Source organism: Petaurus breviceps, unplaced genomic scaffold (genome assembly GCF_028583685.1).
Source record: "Petaurus breviceps papuanus isolate PSGF00001 unplaced genomic scaffold, PetGlider_PUasm1.0 90681, whole genome shotgun sequence".
NCBI lineage: Eukaryota > Metazoa > Chordata > Mammalia > Diprotodontia > Petauridae > Petaurus > Petaurus breviceps.
The window spans coordinates 90738-109511 of NW_027187307.1; the positions used below are offsets into that span (position 1 = coordinate 90738).

At 46.5% G+C, this 18774-nt stretch overlaps 1 protein-coding gene across 1 annotated transcript in view; it reads right to left on the reverse strand.

Moving 5' to 3' along the window:
• Window positions 1-11138: 11138 nt before the first annotated feature.
• LOC138143910 (zinc finger protein 420-like) overlaps window positions 11139-18774 on the reverse strand; it is a 25234-nt gene continuing 17598 nt past the window's right edge. Inside the window, exon 4 of the mRNA XM_069065192.1 lies at window positions 11139-13088. Coding sequence (XP_068921293.1) covers window positions 11975-13088 — 1114 coding nt within the window. The 3' untranslated portion in view covers window positions 11139-11974. The remainder of the gene's footprint in view (window positions 13089-18774) is intronic.

Below are 18774 nucleotides of genomic sequence, written 5' to 3' on the forward strand. Positions count from 1 at the left end.
GTAGGAACACGGAAGGCCATGCCTGTGAGCTTCCCATTCAGCTCAGGAATAACCTTGCCTACAGCCTTAGCAGCACCAGTGGAAGCAGGGATGATGTTTTGGGCAGCACCACGCCCATCACGCCACAGCTTACCAGAGGGGCCTAGATCTCATACTTTAAAGTAAAAATTTTTACCAGGAATATCTAAACCAGAATCTGAGGGAGGCAAAAGAAGATTTATTTTGGGGGTGGCTAGGTGGCATAGTGAATAGAGCACCGGCCTGGAGTCAGGAAGATGAGTTCAAATCCTGCCTCAGACACTTAACACTTACTAGCCATGTGACCTTGGGCAAGTCCGTTAACCCCAACTGCCCTCTAAAAAGCAAAAAAAAAAAAAAAAAGCAGATCTAAGAACCTATGCTAGCAGCCACCCTGGGTATGCTAGGGTGCTTGCTGCTATAGCCCTTTTGACTGAGTCCAAGTTTTACTGAACAAATCCTTTTCTTAAGGGGATTTGTTCTGTGAAGTTTGGATTCAGTCAAAGGCTGCACTTGAGGACCAAGAGGGCCACATGTGTCCAAGAGGCTGCAGGTTCCGCACCCCTGACAGTTTTTCTGTTCAGCCCTTGCTTTAGATACCCAAATCACAGTGCCACATCCATCAGAATGTCTAGGAAGCTACCAGATGAAGCACCTCTCCAATTTCAACAGATGCAAGAGACAAAACCCAGAAATAAAGAACAGTGCCCAGAAGTGCACAGGACAGCCACAGAAGATGGCCTCCTCTGCCTTTCTACAATTTGGGACAACAGTCTTCATGACTCGACTGGGTTTTCCCTTTCAAAACCTGCAAGGTAAACCTAACGTTGTGCACACAGGAAAATTTCTAAAGTGGAAACCCCAGGCTTTTCTACCTTCCTGCCCATCCTTTCCTGGCAGCCAAATCTGTTATGTGAGAAATGCAGTTGGTAATGCCTGCCAAAATATATCTATGACGATGCAGAAATTATAGTGGTAAGAACCTAGGTTTGATCTCAGACAAAAAAAAATATACCTGAACCCAGATTAGGATTCTAATATGGCCTCTTACAGACAACATGTCAATTAGAGAACAGGAATTCTTTTACACATTGCAATCTTGTATATTCCTCTTAGGCCATACAAGATAAAGAAAAGACAGATTTCTAATCCCATGCTTCCTTCAATGTCATAAAAGTTGACCAAATTTAGTTAAGCAGAGTCATAATCTCATACATCCCCTAAGGAAACAAACCTAGTTAAACAGACTGTAGGTTACAGCTGAAACACTGAGTTTGCAAAATCCTACACCTAAAAAGTTACAAGCCTACCTTTGAAGGGAGTCACAATGGGCTACTGGAGAGTAAGGATTTCCATGTCAAATATCTGGGGCAGGTCTTAAAGATGCTGTATTCCCTTGCTCCTGTCATTGGTCTCTTGGCTCAGGAATGGCAAATGTCTTTCCTTAACGCCAGTTCACAAGTCAGGTTTTGGTCAGGTGATGTCAATATTAACCTAAGAAAGACTTTTAGTCAACCAGAAGTTATAGGAGAAATGGCCCTGAGCCCCAAACAATAAAAATTTATAAAAGGAAGTTAAAGATGAAAAATTACTATCATAAGATTATCCATATTTCTCAATGAAATGAGCACATGTGGAACACCTTCCTCCTGCAGGGCATGTGTTCCTCTAATCATGCCAGTCACTCCCAGGTTTACAGAGTTTTTCTTCACAATGCCCCCCTGGGGGGAGAGCCATGCAGCTATCACAGAGGAGGAAAACAAGGTCCCATAAGAGACAGTCATTGGGATTAAAACCCAGGTGTCCTTGAGGTGAAATCCAGGGACCTTTCTGTCTCAGTTTATTATTTTTTCCAATTCCCAAGCACTTTCTTTGTCATTTTTGAGACATAAAACCAGAGGACTGAGTTCCAGAAAGGCTGATTCTCTAGCTTTAGAGTTGAGGAAAGAGGCCCAGAGCTATCTAGTCATTGTAGAAGAGTTGGTCTACTGGGTTTTTATTTTCTTTTGTTAAATCTTTCCCAATTCCCTTTTAATCTGCTTCAGGTTACCTCAGTTTACCAGGAAACCTCACTCAGGTTTCCCCAGCAAAGCAGCCCACTTTGCCACCTTTGGTTTAAAGGAAACTTATGTTTGCCAACGTCTGTACCTTTGACAAGGCAGAATCAGGAGAACATTTGGAAAGTCCAAGAACATTCCATTCTACTTACACTTGCTCCTAAGGTGTGCGTGTTGCAGTTTCCTCAGCACTTGCTGTACATGTGTCACTTTCTCAGAAGTGTCTCCTCACTCGCGATTCTTTGCCTCTTCAGTCATTTCAGATGACTGGGATGCAACATGTGCTGTCATCTTTCTAGTTGGCTTGGATTAGCCTGGCTTTTGGGAGGCCACTGACTTCCTCCTAAACACTAGGCCTATTATTCTAGCAGCTGCCGGTACATGTATGGTAGTGCCTTCTTAGGCCTCTCCTTTCCATCTCTACCTGTGTTAGTCCAGGTGACCATGCCACTCATTTAGCCACTATTCAAACACACCTTCACCACAGGTGCACAAAGCTGCAGAAACAAATTGGGTCCAAGGCTTTCAGTCTGTACAAGGACCTAGGGCCTTGGTTTCTACACAGTTAATTTTGAGTTAAAGTAGTAAAGAACAATATGTAGGTATTGAGCCACCTTGTTCCTGATTGGTGGAGAAGACTGGGAGACACTAAGGTAAAGGGAGGGGGGGTTGAGTCTTCTGACTTTCCAATGATCAGATGACTTGAAGTTGAAACTTAGTTGCACAGAATGGCAAATATAGGCAAAATGGAGTTACTTGTGCTGTCTTTAATGTAACAGGCTTAAAAATGTGTTTTTCTGTTAACCCACAAGCTGCCTTTCTGCAACCTCCCTGCTTGATCCTAGCTCTGTTCACTGGGGCCCCAGGACAGCCCTTCAGCCCTATCAACCAAGTCCTGAAAAAAATATAAAGGGCATAGGCCTAAAAGCACACTGAAACTCGGACAATAGGACTTGGACCCCCCTCCTTGAAACTTTGAGGAGAGAACTTTCTGGGCCCATCAGAAAGTACATAAGAGGCAGTGCATACAAAGATCTTGTTCTAAATTGCTGTGGATAAAAGTACGTTTTAAGGAAAGGGCTGTCAAAGCTGTCTCCAACAGGTCTGCAGTGAGTCACCAGGAGTTAAGATGGGTCTGGATGGGTATATGGCCTCTCAGCTGCCCCTTGGCAGTGGGCCAAACTAGCTAACTTGGCAATCTTGGGCAAATCCCATCCTTCTGCTGAGCCTCAGTTAACCCAACTTAAATGAAGGAGCTGGACTTAATTTTCTCTAATATCCCTACTATTTCTTTTTAAATTGTTGTATTGTTAAATTCTGAGCTTAATGAACACACTCTCTCCAAAGGAATCACCCCCTAAAACATTTCCATATATAACCCTTCTGTCAAGTTCTGTTCCAAAATTGCTTCCTCCCTGCCAGTCTCAGTTTTCCCTGTCTAATAAGGGGATTGGACACAATACCAGTTCCTGTAAGTGCAGTTGGCATGTTTGTTTGTGCAGAGGGCTAGCAGATCTATTTATCTGTAGGAAGTGAGGGGGCCCATGGTTCTGAATGTTGTCAAAGCTGTTGGCTTGTTTTGCTTTTTTCATGTTTTACTCTTTTTATGCTCATAAAGCAAGGTTCAAAGGAGAAGATTGCAAATATGCCAAACAGGATTAAGTTTTAAAAATAAAGTTCTTTACTAAAAAAAAAGTATAGACTCCTCAGTGTCTCATCCAGCCTATCTGTCCAGGCTGATTGAACATCATTCCCCTTCAGCCACTCTGCACCTGAGCTAGCTAGTCCGAAGTCATTCTCTTTCCCTCTAAACCCTGCCCCACTGCCTTCCCAGTCCCTCAGGCTGTCACCCTGAGAGTTAGCCTGGTCTCCTCTGTCTCACCCCCACACTCAAGCTGTGGCCAAATCCTGTAGATCTCACCTTTGCAGTATCTCTTGAATATGCCCCCCCCTTTTTTCCTCTGACACTGCCCCCATCCTGGTGCAGGTTCTCATCACCTCACAGCTGGAGTCCCTGCCTCCAATCTCTCCCCTTGTCAATCTATTCTTCATTCAGCCACCAAAGGGACCTTTCTAGCATGCATGTCCAACTACATCACTCCCTTATTCAATAAACTTAAGTGGTTCCCTATTGCCTCCAGGAGCAAATAGAAAATGCTCGCTTTTTGACATTCAAAGCTTTTCATAAGCCATCCCCCAATTCCCTTCCTGGTCTTCTTATACCTTGCTCCCCAGTGGGCTTTTTGATCCAGTGACTCTGGCTTCCAGGCTGTTCCAAAAACAAGAGCCTCCATCATCTCTTGGCTGCAGGCATTTTCCTCTGGCTGCCCCCAGTCCTGGAACACTAGAACTGTCTCCTACATTCCCTTAAGTCCCAACTAAACTCCCATTTTCCATAAGGAAACCTTTCTTCCAGCCCTTCTTAATTGCAGTGCTTCCCTCCTGGGTATTTCCTGCTCATCCGGTGCTTAGCTCGTTTCTACATGGCTGCTGGCTTCTCTCCCCATTAAATTTACTTAATTTACTTGAATGGCTTTTGCCTCTCTTTGCATCCCCAGTGCTTAGCACAGGGTCTGGCACACAGCAGACTCTAGATAAATGTTTGTCCCTTGATCTCAGAGTTCTGGCTCCCACCTCCATATGCTTTCACAGTCTTCCTTGTGCCTGCAGTGCATTTCCACCTCTTGGAGCTCTAGGTACCTAGGGGTGGCCCAGTGGATAGAGTGCTGGGCCTTAAGTTAGGAAGACCCAAGTTCAAATTTGTTTTCAGATATTAGCTGTATGACCCTAGACAAGTCACTTAACACCTGTTCGCCTCAGTTTCCTCACCTATAAAATAAGAATAATAGCACCAACTTCCCAGGGTTATTGTGAGGATCAAATTAGTTAATAATTGTAAAACACTTAATACAGTGCCTGGCACTATAGAAATGTCAGCTGCTGTTACTACTACCACTACTACAATTCAAGCTTCGACTGGTTGCTGCTTGCTCTGGAAAGCCCTCCTTTGTCAGTCTCGTGTCTGTGTGTGTGCTGTCTCCCCCTTCCTTTTGCCAATTTCTCTCTGTCCTCTGTCAGACTCGGACTGAGTGCGTGCTCAGCCAGCGCTTCAGCAGTTCGTAATCTCCTCAGCTGGACGCGCTAGTCCCAGCAGGCCCTGTGCCTGGTGGGGCCTCCTGCAGTGGCTCCGCTATCTTTAGCTACTGGAAAGCCTGGGCCAGTTAGGGGGCCCTAGGCCTGTGCAGTCCTTAGGGAGAGGGCCATCGTGTGCCCCCAGGCCTCGGAGGAGGCGCGTGGGCTCTGGGGAAGCAGGGGGCCGGGCAGGGCCCGGGGTGGGGGGATAGAGGGAAGGCGGGGCCCAGGCCCTCTCCCAAAGCCAGGCAGAGTTCATGGAACTCTTGAGCGTTTGGGGCACTTCCGACAAGCAGTTAAAGGTGTGGAGGGAAGAAATCAGAACCGGAAGTGTATAGGCCGTGACCGCAAGGGGGTCAAATCAAGTACAGGCAGCGAACAAAGCTGGCCCTGGGGAGCAGGCAAGAAGGTACCCGCGTGCCCACCACGTGCCCAACAGGCTCAGGCGATTGGGTTAAGGCTGGGGTGAGGGGAGGGGAGGTTGGGAAGAGGGGACTGGATAAGGAGTCTGACACCGGCTCACGAAGTGATGTTACAGTCTTCTGGGCCTCACTTTGCCCACCTGGAAATAAAGTTAAAAACGGGGTCGGCGGGGGGAGGGCGGGTTGCCTCAGGAATCTTTGAGGGCGCAGGCTGGGGGACAGCACAGAAACGGAAGCTGGGAGGAGCCAATCCCGTCCCGGGCTCCGTCGAGTCGCCGGAAGTCCCGCCTCCTCACCCTACCCCCTTCTCCAGACCGGAGGGGAAACGCCTGCGTGACCACGCCCAGTCTACAGAGGAGTCTCTCCATAGACCTGGAGAGAAGCTGCCTCTGCGCAGCCGCAGCGGTCCCGCCCCTGCCAGCCACACGAGCGCACACCAACGAGACGCGCGCTCCTCCCGGCTAGCTTAGAGCGGCCCTGCCGGAAGTGCTCCTCCCTCTCCTGCCGGAAGTCCAAGGAGCTACTGTGTTGTCTTCTCTGGGCGGTGCCGCTCCTTTTTCTGTGAGTGTCTGTGAACCGGCGGAGCGTTTTAGCCCATTACTAGGGCCGGCCCAGCGTGAGGGGAGACAGGCGAGCCACCCTGCGCACTCTCAGTGCCCCGGTGGGCTTACTTCCGGCTCTCCTCAAACTCCTTCGTCTCTCACAGCCTTAGTTTCTCCCTCGGTAGAATGACACAGTAACACTAGGTTGTCTTTTTTGGAGACGCTGGATTCTAGGGCAGATTCCCCTGGCTTTGATCGACCAAGGTCTCTGTGCCTCAGTGTAGTCCTCTGTAAAATGAACGGGTTGAGATAGATTACGAGACACGTAGTCATAGAGCGTTAAAGCTGGAAAGGACCGTGGAATCTGCCCCTCATTTTATTTTATTTTTATATTATTATTATTTTGGCTTTTGGGAGGGCAATTGGGCTTACCCAAGGTCACACGGCTAGTGAGTGTTAAGTGTCTGAGGCCTCGTTTGAACTCCGGTCCTCCTGACCAGGGTTGGAGCTCTATTCGCTGCCCCAGCTACAAATTTTATAGATAAAAAGCCCAAGCCCGGTAAATTTCAGAGTTTCTTGGACCCATATGTGGTGATAATGACTGCTTGTACTGTGTACTGAATAAAACCTATAAATTTAAATTGAAAAAGGTTGTCCTAGAAGGATAGGAATCTGTGTAGTAATGGAAAGATTTGGAGTCAGAAGCTCTGCGTTGAGATGCAAGGCCCTTCAATGCTCTATAATTTCTAGTTGTAGAACTATAAGACCTGTAACTAGAAATTATAGAGGAGCAGAGTGTAACGGGGGTTACTTTATCCAGACCCCAGATAGAGACAACCTTGGGAGGTGCGTTCTATTGTTACCTCCCATTACAGCCTGAGAGAGGGAAAGTGACTACCCCAGAGTCACACAGCTACCCTCTGACTCCAAGTCCAGCGCTCTTACCAGCCACACCGCTCAACTGCCCAAAGAGACAATAAACTGGCACTGCTTGGTTCACATTTTTTTTAAGCTAACATTTGTATAGCACTTACTGTGTGTCAGGCACAGTGCTAAGTGCTTGACAATTATTATTTATTCCCAACAACCCTAGGACATAGATGTTACTATGATCCCCATGAGGGTATTGAGGAAGCCAGGTGAAGTGACTTACCCAAGGTCACACAGCTAGGGAGTGCCTAAAACTGAATTTGAATTCATCTCCCTTACTCCAAGGAACCACCAAGTTGCACTTGCTTGTCTGATGAAGTTTGGGGGTGCTGAGACCCCAAGAATGCCGAGACAGCTTCCTGGACGCTCACACACTCAAATCTTCTCTTAGTCAAGTAGCAAAAAGTTTACTGTAACACTTTAGCAAAAGCAGGCAAGTGTCCTTATGGAACCTTCAAGAGAATGAGGATGGTGCTGGGGCTTATGTGGAAAACTGGCATAGGAAAAGAATGCCAGGGATGCTAATTAGGTAATCTAGGGGTCCAGGTGCCTTTGGAAGCCACACACTGAGGGAGTTGTCAGGGGCATGGACCTTGGGATAGGCACCCCCACCCTACCCCCACCCCCATTCTGCAACAAGAGAAAATATTCCCACAGGACAGGGTCTACTAAGAAATTGGGAGGCTTCCAGAGACAGAGACGTGATCTTAGGGCTGGGGCCCAAACACCCCATCATATCCACCATAAAAGCCTTCTCCATGAAGTGTTCCTTTATCTCTCCTCCCCTGCAGTCATAACAAGTATATCCTTCCTGTGAAATCCCAACAAGTCAAAGTGTAATTCACAGGCTCCTATATTTGGCACCAGGAGAGCCTTTCAAGAACCATCAGGTTCAACTCTCTCATTTCACAGATGAGGTCACTGAAGCCCACCAAATCATGTGACTGGCCCATGATCACAGAATCCAGATGCAACCCTCTTAGAGAGATTTCATTGGCTCTGGAGTCAGACTTCAAATCCCACCCCTGAAGTTTGCTACCTGTATGGCCTTAGCTGGTCACTTAACCTCCTTAGCCTCCTTTTCCTTAACTGTGAAATGATTTGAGTTGGCCAGGATGAACTTTGAGGGTCCTTCCGACTCTAGAAGATGTTTTCTGGAATGTTAAAAAGAATCTTGAAGGCATTTGGCAGATGAACAGACAAGAGGGAGGCTCATGAGAGGGGAAAGGAGGTGCTCAGGCTTGTAGGGCCTTGGTGACAGTGTGGATGTGGTTTATTATGATGATTGAGGACTGACAGATCAGACAGGATCCTTCTGGAGGATCAGAAGAGTTTAGCTAATTGCCTTTTCTTTTCCCTTATGATGACATTTTTTTTGGTGCAAAGCAGGTAGGGTTAAGTGACTTGCCATCACATACAGCTATAGTGCTACATAATGTCAAGTATCTGAGGCCAGATTTTAACTCGGGTCCTCCTGACTCCAGGGTCAGTGCTGTATCTACTACAACACCTAGCTGCCTCCCCTCACCCCCCACAGCAACGATCTTTAAAGCCTCATTCAGTCCAGAGAAATGTGATGCTTTGCATCAAAGAATTGCCTTATTTGTCTTCCTAAACTCAAATCCTGCATCCTTGTACACAAGAGAGCTGGATGAGATTCTGTGGAGGGTCCAGCTCAAGTGAGGATGGAGCTTACCTTGAAGTCCTTCAAAGCACAAGAATTCAAGTCACTTGTGGACCTGAAGTAAATGTGCCCTTTGATGTCCTTCTGAGATGCTGTGGCTCACAGTCACCTGTTTGTGTGTGTGTCTTACCCCACACACACACATTCCTCCTCTCAAACTTCAAGCTCCACGAGGGCAGACATTAGATTTTCTTCAAACTTGTTATTTTCCCCAAAAACTCAGGCTTTGCTTAATCAGTGTTAGTTGAATTAAACATAATTCTCTGAGCATAGTAGGGAGAATATTATTCTACCCATTTTATAGATGAGGAAACTGAGACTCCAAGGTTTGGTGACTTGTATGCATCCGTGGCTTTCCCCCAGCCTCATAGCATAAGATTTCTTAGTTCAGGGTCCATGTCTTGGTCATCTTTGCCCACACATGGTAGGTAAGTTTTCTATTCACTCTTAGAGGCAGGGTGTTGTAGGAAACAGATTTTACAGTTAGGAAAACCTGGGTTCTTGTCCACCTCTAACACATACTGGTTACATGACTCTGGGTAATCAATTTATTTAATTGCCTTAAAAGCACTGACTTTCTTAGCACCCCAGGCAATCCCCAAAGTAAGCTGCAGAGCCTTTGCAAATTTCCATTGATAAAGGATGATTCTTCACTGGCAGTTCCCTCTATCTGTGAAATCCCAGGTCTGTTCCCCCAAATCCCATTTGTATCTCTCCTAGCCACGTAGGAGAGTAGGGACTGACTTTTAATATCTTGTGTCTTTTGGGTAGCCCTGCATCAATAACATTCATCTTTTTTGAGTTGAATGAATGAAAATTCCATGTTCTTCTTTGCCCAGGATTTTGTCTCTAAACTGGGCTTGACTTTCCAGCTGGATTAAGGGAATGTGCTGAGGGTCCAAGATGTGCAGGAAATTGAGAGCACAGGAGCCAGGAGAGGCCCCTGCTTCAGTGAGTGTGGGAGGAAAAGCAGTTTCATATCAAATTGAGCCAGAAGGAGTTGCCTCTGATTGGAGGGGAAGATTTGGTTTGAAAAGGATCTAGGTTAGGTCCTCGCCCTGGCCCTTGGTCAATCCATCTACCCAGGGCCCAGGTCAGAACAATCCTCCCCAACCTCAAAATCACGTGGTCCTTGACTGATCTCCTCGACTGGCAACAGGGGAAGATTGGAGTGGGGTCAGAATCCTGCTGTATGACTCATGGGATAAAAGGGGTGAAAGTGACCTTAGATTTCTCTGCTTGAGGGAGGGGGAAGCTACCCCCTCCTGAGGTAGGCTATTCCATACTGGGAAAGGTGGAGAGGCCTCTGGCCTTGCTCTGCTTTGTAACGTCCCCTCATTGCTTTTGTCCTCTAGAGCGAAACAGAACAAGTCTCATTGCTCCCCAAGACTGCACAGAGTCAAGCCATGTGTCCCTATTCCTTTGACTGATCCTCGAAGGCCTTGCCCCACGGTCTCACTGTCCTGGCTCTCTTCCTCCAAATATGCTCCAGCTTATCTTGTTATCTCTGCCTGTTGAAGTGTTCTTTTTTTCTTTAATAAAATACCCTCTGAACCCTCCCCTCCTCCTGGCCCACTTTGTCTATATCTCATCATTCTCCCTTGTATCAGATATATTTGTAAATATTTTGTATTCCCTTCTTAGAGTGGAAATTCCCCAAGAGGAATGATCTTTGTTATCTTTGTATCCCTGTTCACTGCCTAGCACACAGTAGGTGCTATTCCTTTCTTTTTCATGCCAGTAGTTAAACTTTTTCCCCTGTGTTGAGTCTGTCGGGAGTGTACAGGTTATCTCCCTGAGATGGTGTCTAGTTAAAGGCTTGCAAGATATTTGACATGTCTCATTTGTGCCTTACAACCAACCCTTTGAGGTAGGCATTATCCCCAGTTAAGAGATGAGGTAATTGACACTCAGAGAGGTTACACAGCTAATAAAGGGCTGAGACAAGATCTCTCTAAACCCAGCCCTTTCTGTGCATAAACCTCTAAGTGCCATGTAAATGGTGACTGTTGTTATTTGTCTTTTATTCCCAGGATGGCACTCTGTGGAGAGATAAGTTGGGGAACTCTATCCACCCATTCCACACCACTGTCAAACAGAGAACAAGCTTCTGAGTTAGGATGTTTTTGTTTGTTTTTTGGCAAGGCAATCCATCAGGGTTAAGTGACTTGCCCAGGGTCACACAGTGTCAAGTGTCTGAGGCCAAATTTGAACTCAGGTCCTCATGACTCTAGGGTGGTACTCTATCCACTGCACTAAATGATGATGTTAACCAAGTCTCTCTGCACAGCTAATCCAGGAGAAGATTCTGAGAAACCATGATATAGTTTACAAGACCAGAGAATACCAGGAATGTGGGGACTCAACACTTTATTAAATGCTCTTTTCTTATACAGTTAAGAGACATAAAGACAAGTTACAAGATCTCCCGAGGCTCATCTCTACACTTGGAGGCCTCTTCCATCCACTGGCACTTCAACAGTACAAACATTCCTCATGCCATCTTTCCTGACCCTCATCTTCTGATGCTTGGCCCTCCCATACCTTAGTAGGTTTAATGAGCTGCTATAGTCGATCACACACACACACACACACCCCTCTCCGTGGCTAACCCCCTCCAAACCGAGGTCATCATGTATTACAGTTCTCTGTTATATTCCATATTTCCCTACAATCATATAAGTGCCACATCCTAATTTAGAATCTCTGTACCTAGGACTGTTCTGTAAACGTTAGATGCTTAACAAATGCTTGTTTAGTAAATATACTCTGATAGGATCCTAGGTTTAGAGGCCATCAAATCTCATTTTGCTCACGCTCATTTTGCAGATGAGGAAACTGAGGCTGACAGGAGTGAAATGCCTTGCCCAGGGTCACGGAGCTAGTAAGTCAGGATTTCAGTTTGTCTTCCTGATTCCAAATGTAAAAAAAATCATATGGAATAACTCACAATATATATTTATATAGACTAGAGCTGGAAGACCTGGGTTTAAGTCCTTCAGGAACATCCTGTCTGTGACTTTGGGTAAATCAGTTAATCTCTCAGTGCCTCAGGCAACTCTCTTATGATTTAGTAAATTCCAGAGAAGGCGCTATTCTGTTTCAGGAGAAGGATATTACTCACATGAAGTTCTCTATACCACTGAAATTAAAAGTCCAGTTCTTATCTCTATTCATTAGCTTATGGTATTATTCTCTAATATGAATTCTTTGATGTCTAATAAGGTTGGAACTCCCACTAAAAGCCTTTCCACAGGCATTACATTCAAAAGGTTTTTCTCCACTATGAATTCTCTGGTGTTTAATGAGGTCAGAGCTTCTCCTAAAAGCTTTCTCACATTCATTACACTTATAAGGTTTCTCCCCACTATGAATTCTCTGATGTTGGATAAGATCTGAACTCCACCTAAAAGACTTCCCACATTCATGACATCCATAAGGTTTCTCCCCACTATGAATTCTCTGATGGTCAATCAGGACTGAACTTGCCCTGAAGGCTTTCCCACATTCTGGACACTCATGGGGTTTCTCTCCCCTGTGAATTCTTTCATGCTCAGTCAGAGCTGAGCTCCCTCTGAAAGCTCTTCCACATTCATGACAACCATAAGGCTTTCCTTCAGTATGAATTCTCTGATGCCGAATAAGGTACGCATTCCTTCTGAAAGCTTTTCCACATTTGATACACTCATAGGGCTTTTCTCCACTGTGTATTCTCTGATGGTTGATAAAGGTTGAAATCAGTCTGAATGCTTTTCCACATTCATGGCACTCATAAGGTTTCTCTCCACTGTGTATTCTCTGATGTTGAATTAGATCTGAACTAGCCCTGAAGGCTTTCTCACATTCATTACATCCATAGGGTTTTTCTCCAGTGTGAATTCTCTGGTGTCGAATTAGGTGAGATCTCCCCCTAAAGTCCTTTCCACATTCAAAGCACTTGTAGGGTTTCTCACCACTGTGAATTCTCTGATGCTGAATAAGGTATGAACTCCATCTAAAATCTTTGCCACATTCATGACATTTGTAGGGTTTTTCTCCTCTGTGAATTCTCTGATGTTCCAGAAGGGCTGAGCTACCACGGAAGGCTTTGCCACATTCACTACATTCATAGGGCTTCTCTCCACTATGAATTCTACGATGCTTAATAAGGTCTGAGCTTCCCCTGAAAGTCTTCCCACATTCATTACATTCATAGGGCTTCTCTCCACTATGAATTCTCTTATGATTAATGAAACTGGATCTCTGCCTGAAGGCTTTGCCACAATCATTACACTTATAGGGTCTCTCTCCGGTGTGAATTCTCCGGTGGTTAATAAAGCTTGAATTTTGCATGAAGGCTTTCCCACATTCAAGACACACATAGGGTTTTTCTCCACTGTGAATTCTAAGATGGTCAATGAGGCTGGATCTCCCTCTGAATGTTTTCCCACACTCTTTACATTCATAGGATTTCTTCACACTTGGGAGTCTTTGATTCTTTCTAAATTCTGACTTTTGTTTAAAGTTTGGGTCACATGGATCATAAGTATGAATTTTCCCTTCCACAGCATCTCTCTGAAATATCAGCTCAGTTTTTAAGCCTGGATCATTGCTGCCTTCCCGGGCTCTCTGATCAGTGGGCATGTGACTGCCGCTCCTCTCCTCCACGTTTGTGCCTGCTGAGCCTTCCTTGGGGCTCTCTAAGCTGGCCTCACATGCAGAGGCTTTCCCAGAGTCAGTGGCCTGGGTAACGCTTCTCGGAAGACTTGCCAACATAGTTGTCTGGGAGTCAAATCCTGCACACATCTTCTGCTTTGCAGCAAAGTCCTTGTTTCCTGTCTCAGCCCTGTCACCTGAAATATAAAATGAAAACCCAAATGACCTCAGTTTTTGGGTTAGGAGAATCAAGGGGTCAGCTTACCGTAAATGAGAGTATCTTGATCCCCAAGTTCCTGCCTGTTGTCCCTTCTTGGTCCTCCCAGCCCATGACGCCCTTTCTCATTCTCTCAATTGGACAGAATAGCCCTCTCCTTTGATCCCCACAACACTTTGCAAAGATTGCAAAGAATGAGATAGTCATAAATAGAGGGAAGGATGATAAACTAGAAGGAAAGAGAAAGTGAAAGATCTGTGATGATGACAAGGGGGAACCACAGTACACAGAGTACTGGGCCAGAAGTCAGGATGACCTGAATTCAAATATGGCCTCAGACACATGCAATAGCTGTGTGATCCTGGGCAAATCACTTCACCCTGTTTGCCTCGTTATGCCAGAATTGTTGTGCTGATCAAATAAGATCATATTTGTAAAGTGTTTGGCACATATATAAATGTTGTGTATTTCTATTATCATTATTATGACTGAGAAATAAAGAAGTAAGGCAAGATTTGGGAGGTGAAAGTGGCTTCCCAGACTTCATGGGGACTAAATTGAAAGGGATTTCCTCTAATTACTAATTCATTCATTGAGGAAACACTTATTAAGCACCTACTGTGTGCAGACCACTGTGTCTGCTAGGAAAGACAAAGCGTTTTGATAAGACCCAGGTCCTGCCCTCCTGGAGCTTAAAGTCCTATTATCGGAAGCTAAGACAACACAGCATAGCTCTCTATAATAAAGCACCACATTTTAGGAGGGCCATTGGCAAACTGGGAGGCAGACTGGTATAATAGCCTCAGTTTCCTCACCTATAAAATGAGAGGACTGAACGACATGGCTTTTCTGAGATGTCTTTCAGTTTTAATCTATAATATTATGATATCCAGGAAAGCAACCAGGATGGAAATGGAGCTGGAACTGTCATCTTCTGAGCGTTGGAAGGAAGAACCTAGGGATAGTTAGTTGAAAGGAGACACCACGAGGGCCTGATAGCTGCCTTCACACTTTGGAAGGGCTGTTACTTGGAAGATGGCTTCTGAATAGCCCCAGACAAAACACCAGAAACAAGGAGCAGAAATTAGAGATACAGACTTCCACCAGAAGACTAAGTGAGGACCAAGGCTCTTGTAGCAGATTGCACGAACCTCTGAGATTCAGGGATTTGCTCATCATGTCCAAAACTGAACTCATGATCTCCTCCCTGCCCCCTTCAGCCCTTACATACCAGATGGGCATTTCGATCATTGCATCCCTGATCTGCACAACTGCTGACTGCTAGGAGACAGCACTTGAAGGGGACAGATCTCTCTTTGGGAGAGGGGAAAGGCCCTTGGGGTTACCTTTTGCCACAGGATCCCATCTCCCTTAGCTCTCCTCTTCCCCAGCCCCCTGGTGGTTATTGTTAGGGCCCAAGCTTTGGTTGAACAATGGTTCCTCAATGCCTAGTGAATAAAACTCAAGCTTTGATAGGGAACCTTTCACCTTATCTCATGAAGGCCACTGGAGGCCCATGGCCAAACCACACCCCCTGCACTCAGGCTCTCTTTCTTCTCTTACTCCTCCTACTCGTAGGGCACTGGGCTCTGTCTGGTGACCTTTTATGCCATCTTTGCCCAAACCACTTCTCAATCTTCCCCAAAGCATGTCACCATGTGCACCTTGACCCTCCCCCTACTCTTCACCTTTAACTTCTCCCACTGGAAAGGAAGCTCTGGGAAGGCAGGGGTTGTCTTGCTTGTATGTGTATCTTCAGCCTTTTGCACAGTGACTGGCCCAGAGGAAGTGCTTAATAAATGCTCTCATTCATTCCCTCATTTTTCCTGCCAGAGAGCTGGGCTATCACTGCCTTCACCCCCTGGTGCTTTTTTCCATACTCACCTTGGCAGGAGACTCTCAGGATTTCCTTGTTCTCATTCTCCTAAAGGTCACAGATTCAGAACATTTCTTCTCACACCAAAATAAGGTGTCAGGTGCCATTTGGAACCTGGGAATTTTGCTAAAAAGGCAGTGGGACAGCAGAGTATTAATAAGAACAATACGTAGCTTTTTGGAGGGCTCATGAACGGCCCCCAGTATTTCATCATGGTGTGGACATGGCTCTGGGCTCCTGAAGGGAACAGTAAACAGGCTGTTGTCAGAGTCAGATCCTAGCTAGAGTAAGAGAACATGACAAAGTGGGCCCCATAGGGAATCTCTCCAGCACTGGATCTTGCGGTCAAAAGGAGACCCATCAGGTGGGTTCCAAATGGTTCAGGAGCATATGGGGCTATGTTTGCCTTACAACACCTCACCTTAGATGTAGAACTGTCTAGACAGGGTGAGACTGACTACTCCCACTATTCCTAGGGACACTGACCCACATTCCCTCCTTCTGCTCCTTCGTTTTGCTCAGCTAAGGCCCATATTTGACCTCCTGGCTTTTCCTCACACATGACCCTCCATTTCCCCTCCCCATGCCTTTGCACCAGCTGTTCCCCCCCCCCCCCCCCCTTTCATGCCATTCCTCTTCACTTGATCTCCTAGCTCTCCTGGTTTCTTTCAGGGCTCAGCTAAGTTCCTACCTTCTTTCTTCAGCAGGCCCCCCCTGCCCCCCCTCATCCCCAGCTTCCAGTGCTTTACCCCACTCTCGGTCACTTTGTATGGGCGCTAGGTATACCGGCATATGTACACGTTGTCTCTGATGTTACAAAGTATGCTCCTTGAGGGCAGAGATCGTTTTACTTTGCCTTCATACCCCCAGCACCCAGAACAGTGTCTGGCACTTAACGAATGCTTGTTGATTGAGTGAATGTTGAGTTCTTGGGCCACAGCCCCTCTTGAGACCTTCTACCAAGTTGTAGAAAGGTTGAGACCTGCTTCAGTGGAGGGTATACTCACACAGAAGAAAAATCCCAAGGTCTCCCAGTCTGAAGCCTTCAGTTCACTCCCCCAGCTCCCCCCTAGTTCAGGCCCTCACTGCCTTTCACCTCCTCCCTGCCTCCAGTCTCTCCCCACTCTGTCCGTCCCACACATGGCTGCTGCCGGAGTGATTTTCCTTAAGAGCTGTGCTGATCATGTGATACTCCCCCTCCCCCCACCCAGTTGCGTCCCAGGGCTCCCATTGCATGTAAGATAAAATGAAAACACTTCTATGTAGCTTTTTAGGCTCTGCACAGGCTGGCCCTAACCTCTCCTAGCCTCCTTGGAAAGTTAGTACTCACTCTCCTGCCAAACTGTCCTCCTGTCTGTCCCTCACACATCTGACCCTCCCTGTCCCATCTCCATGCCTTTGCACTGGCTGTTCCAGATGCCTGGAATGCATGCCCTCCTTACCTCACTTCTACACAAAGCCTGTCTTGAATGCCCCCTCCCCTCATGCTAATGTCTTTCCTCTCACACTCCTCTGTGTGTAACTACTTTGTGCATTTATTAACTTTCCATATCAGCATGTCCATCTTTTCCCCCAAACCCTTCCCTTTTCCTAATATCCTTATTCCTATAGAGGGCAACACCATCCTCCCCATCCCTCAGGCTCGAAATCTAGGAGGCATTCCAGATTCCTCACTATATCTCAGCCCTCATGCCCCCCCACCATCCAATTCCAAATTCCAAGCTATTGCCAAGGCCTGCTGACTTGCCCTCTTCAGCATCTCTTGAACATTCCCCCCTTCCCTTCTCTGACACTGCCCCCACCCTTGTGCAGGCCCTCATCACCTCATGCCTGGACCACCGCAATGGCCACTGGGGTATCTGCCTGTCTCCATGCTCTCCCCAGTCCAGTCAGTCATTAAAGTGATCTTCCCTAAGTGCAAGTCTATGTCACATACACACACAGACACACCCTCTCAATAAACTCCAATGGCTCCCTAGCACCTCCAGAATCAAATATCAAGCCTTCTTATTGACTTTTCAAGCCCCTCGTACCTTTCCAGTCTTCTGCCTTACTCCCCCATACATCCTCTTTGATTCAGTGGCGCTGGCCTCCTGGTTGGGCCTGGAATAAGACCCTCTATTTTCTAACTTGACATTTTTTCTGGCTCTTCGCCATACCTGGAATTCGATCTCTCCTCACCTTTGTCTCCTGGCTTCCCATTGATGCTAGTGACCACCGTCAAGGACTCTGGTTGTTCAGTCATTTGTCAGTAGTGTCACACTCTTCATGGCAGAGATACTGCAGTAATTTGCTACTTCTTTCTCCAGCTCATTGTACAGATGAAGAAACTGAGGCCAACAGTGACTTGCCCGGGGTCACACAGCTAGGAAGTGGCTGAGGCTCTACATCGCCTGCAGTGGCCCTGACCCCCTAACATTACCTCCCTGGTCCTGTCTTTATCTGCTTCTTTGCTCCCACATTAAACTGTGAGCTTACTAAGGTCTCTTACCTTTCTCTGTATCCCCAGTGCCAGACACATAGTAGGTACTTAATTAAACTCCTCCGAGGATGGGGCGGCTAGATGGTGCAGTGAGTGAAGTGCCTGGCCCTGGAGTCAGGAGGACCCGAGTTCGATTCTGGCCTCAAACACTTGACTCCCACACAAAAACACGAGCTGTGTGACCTGGGGCAAGTTACTTAACCCCAATTGCCCCCCAAAAAGGCAAAAATAAAAAAAGAAAAGTCCTCCAAGGAGACTATATCTCTATAATTCTCGCAGAATCATCAAATCTTGAATTTGGAAGGCACTTCATCCATTCACTTAGTCCCACCCATACCTAAATCTGAACAAAATTTCCCTCTACAAAAAGTGGTCACAGAAGATTTTTGTGGATACCTCCAGGGAGGGGAGACTACCTATTTCCAGAGGCTGTTCCTCCATCTGTGGCAAGCACTAGCTGTTAGGAAGCTTTTCTGGACATCTGCTTCAAAGCATCTTCCCCTAATCCCCTACCCCCATTGCTTGTCCTGGTTCCACCCTCTAGGTCAAGGGGAACAATCCCTCCTTCACATGTAAACCTTTCAAATATCTGAAGACAATTATGAGGTTTCCCTGCCCCCAACTCTCTACTTCAGCCAAACCTCCCGAGCTTACCGGTATCAAGGTCCTTCCTCTCCTCCCCAGCCCTGCACAATATGCCTCTTAAGGAAGCCCAAGGTTTCTGCAGTCACTCTCATGTTACGTTCACTGAAACTCCCACATGTTTTTCAGATGAACTG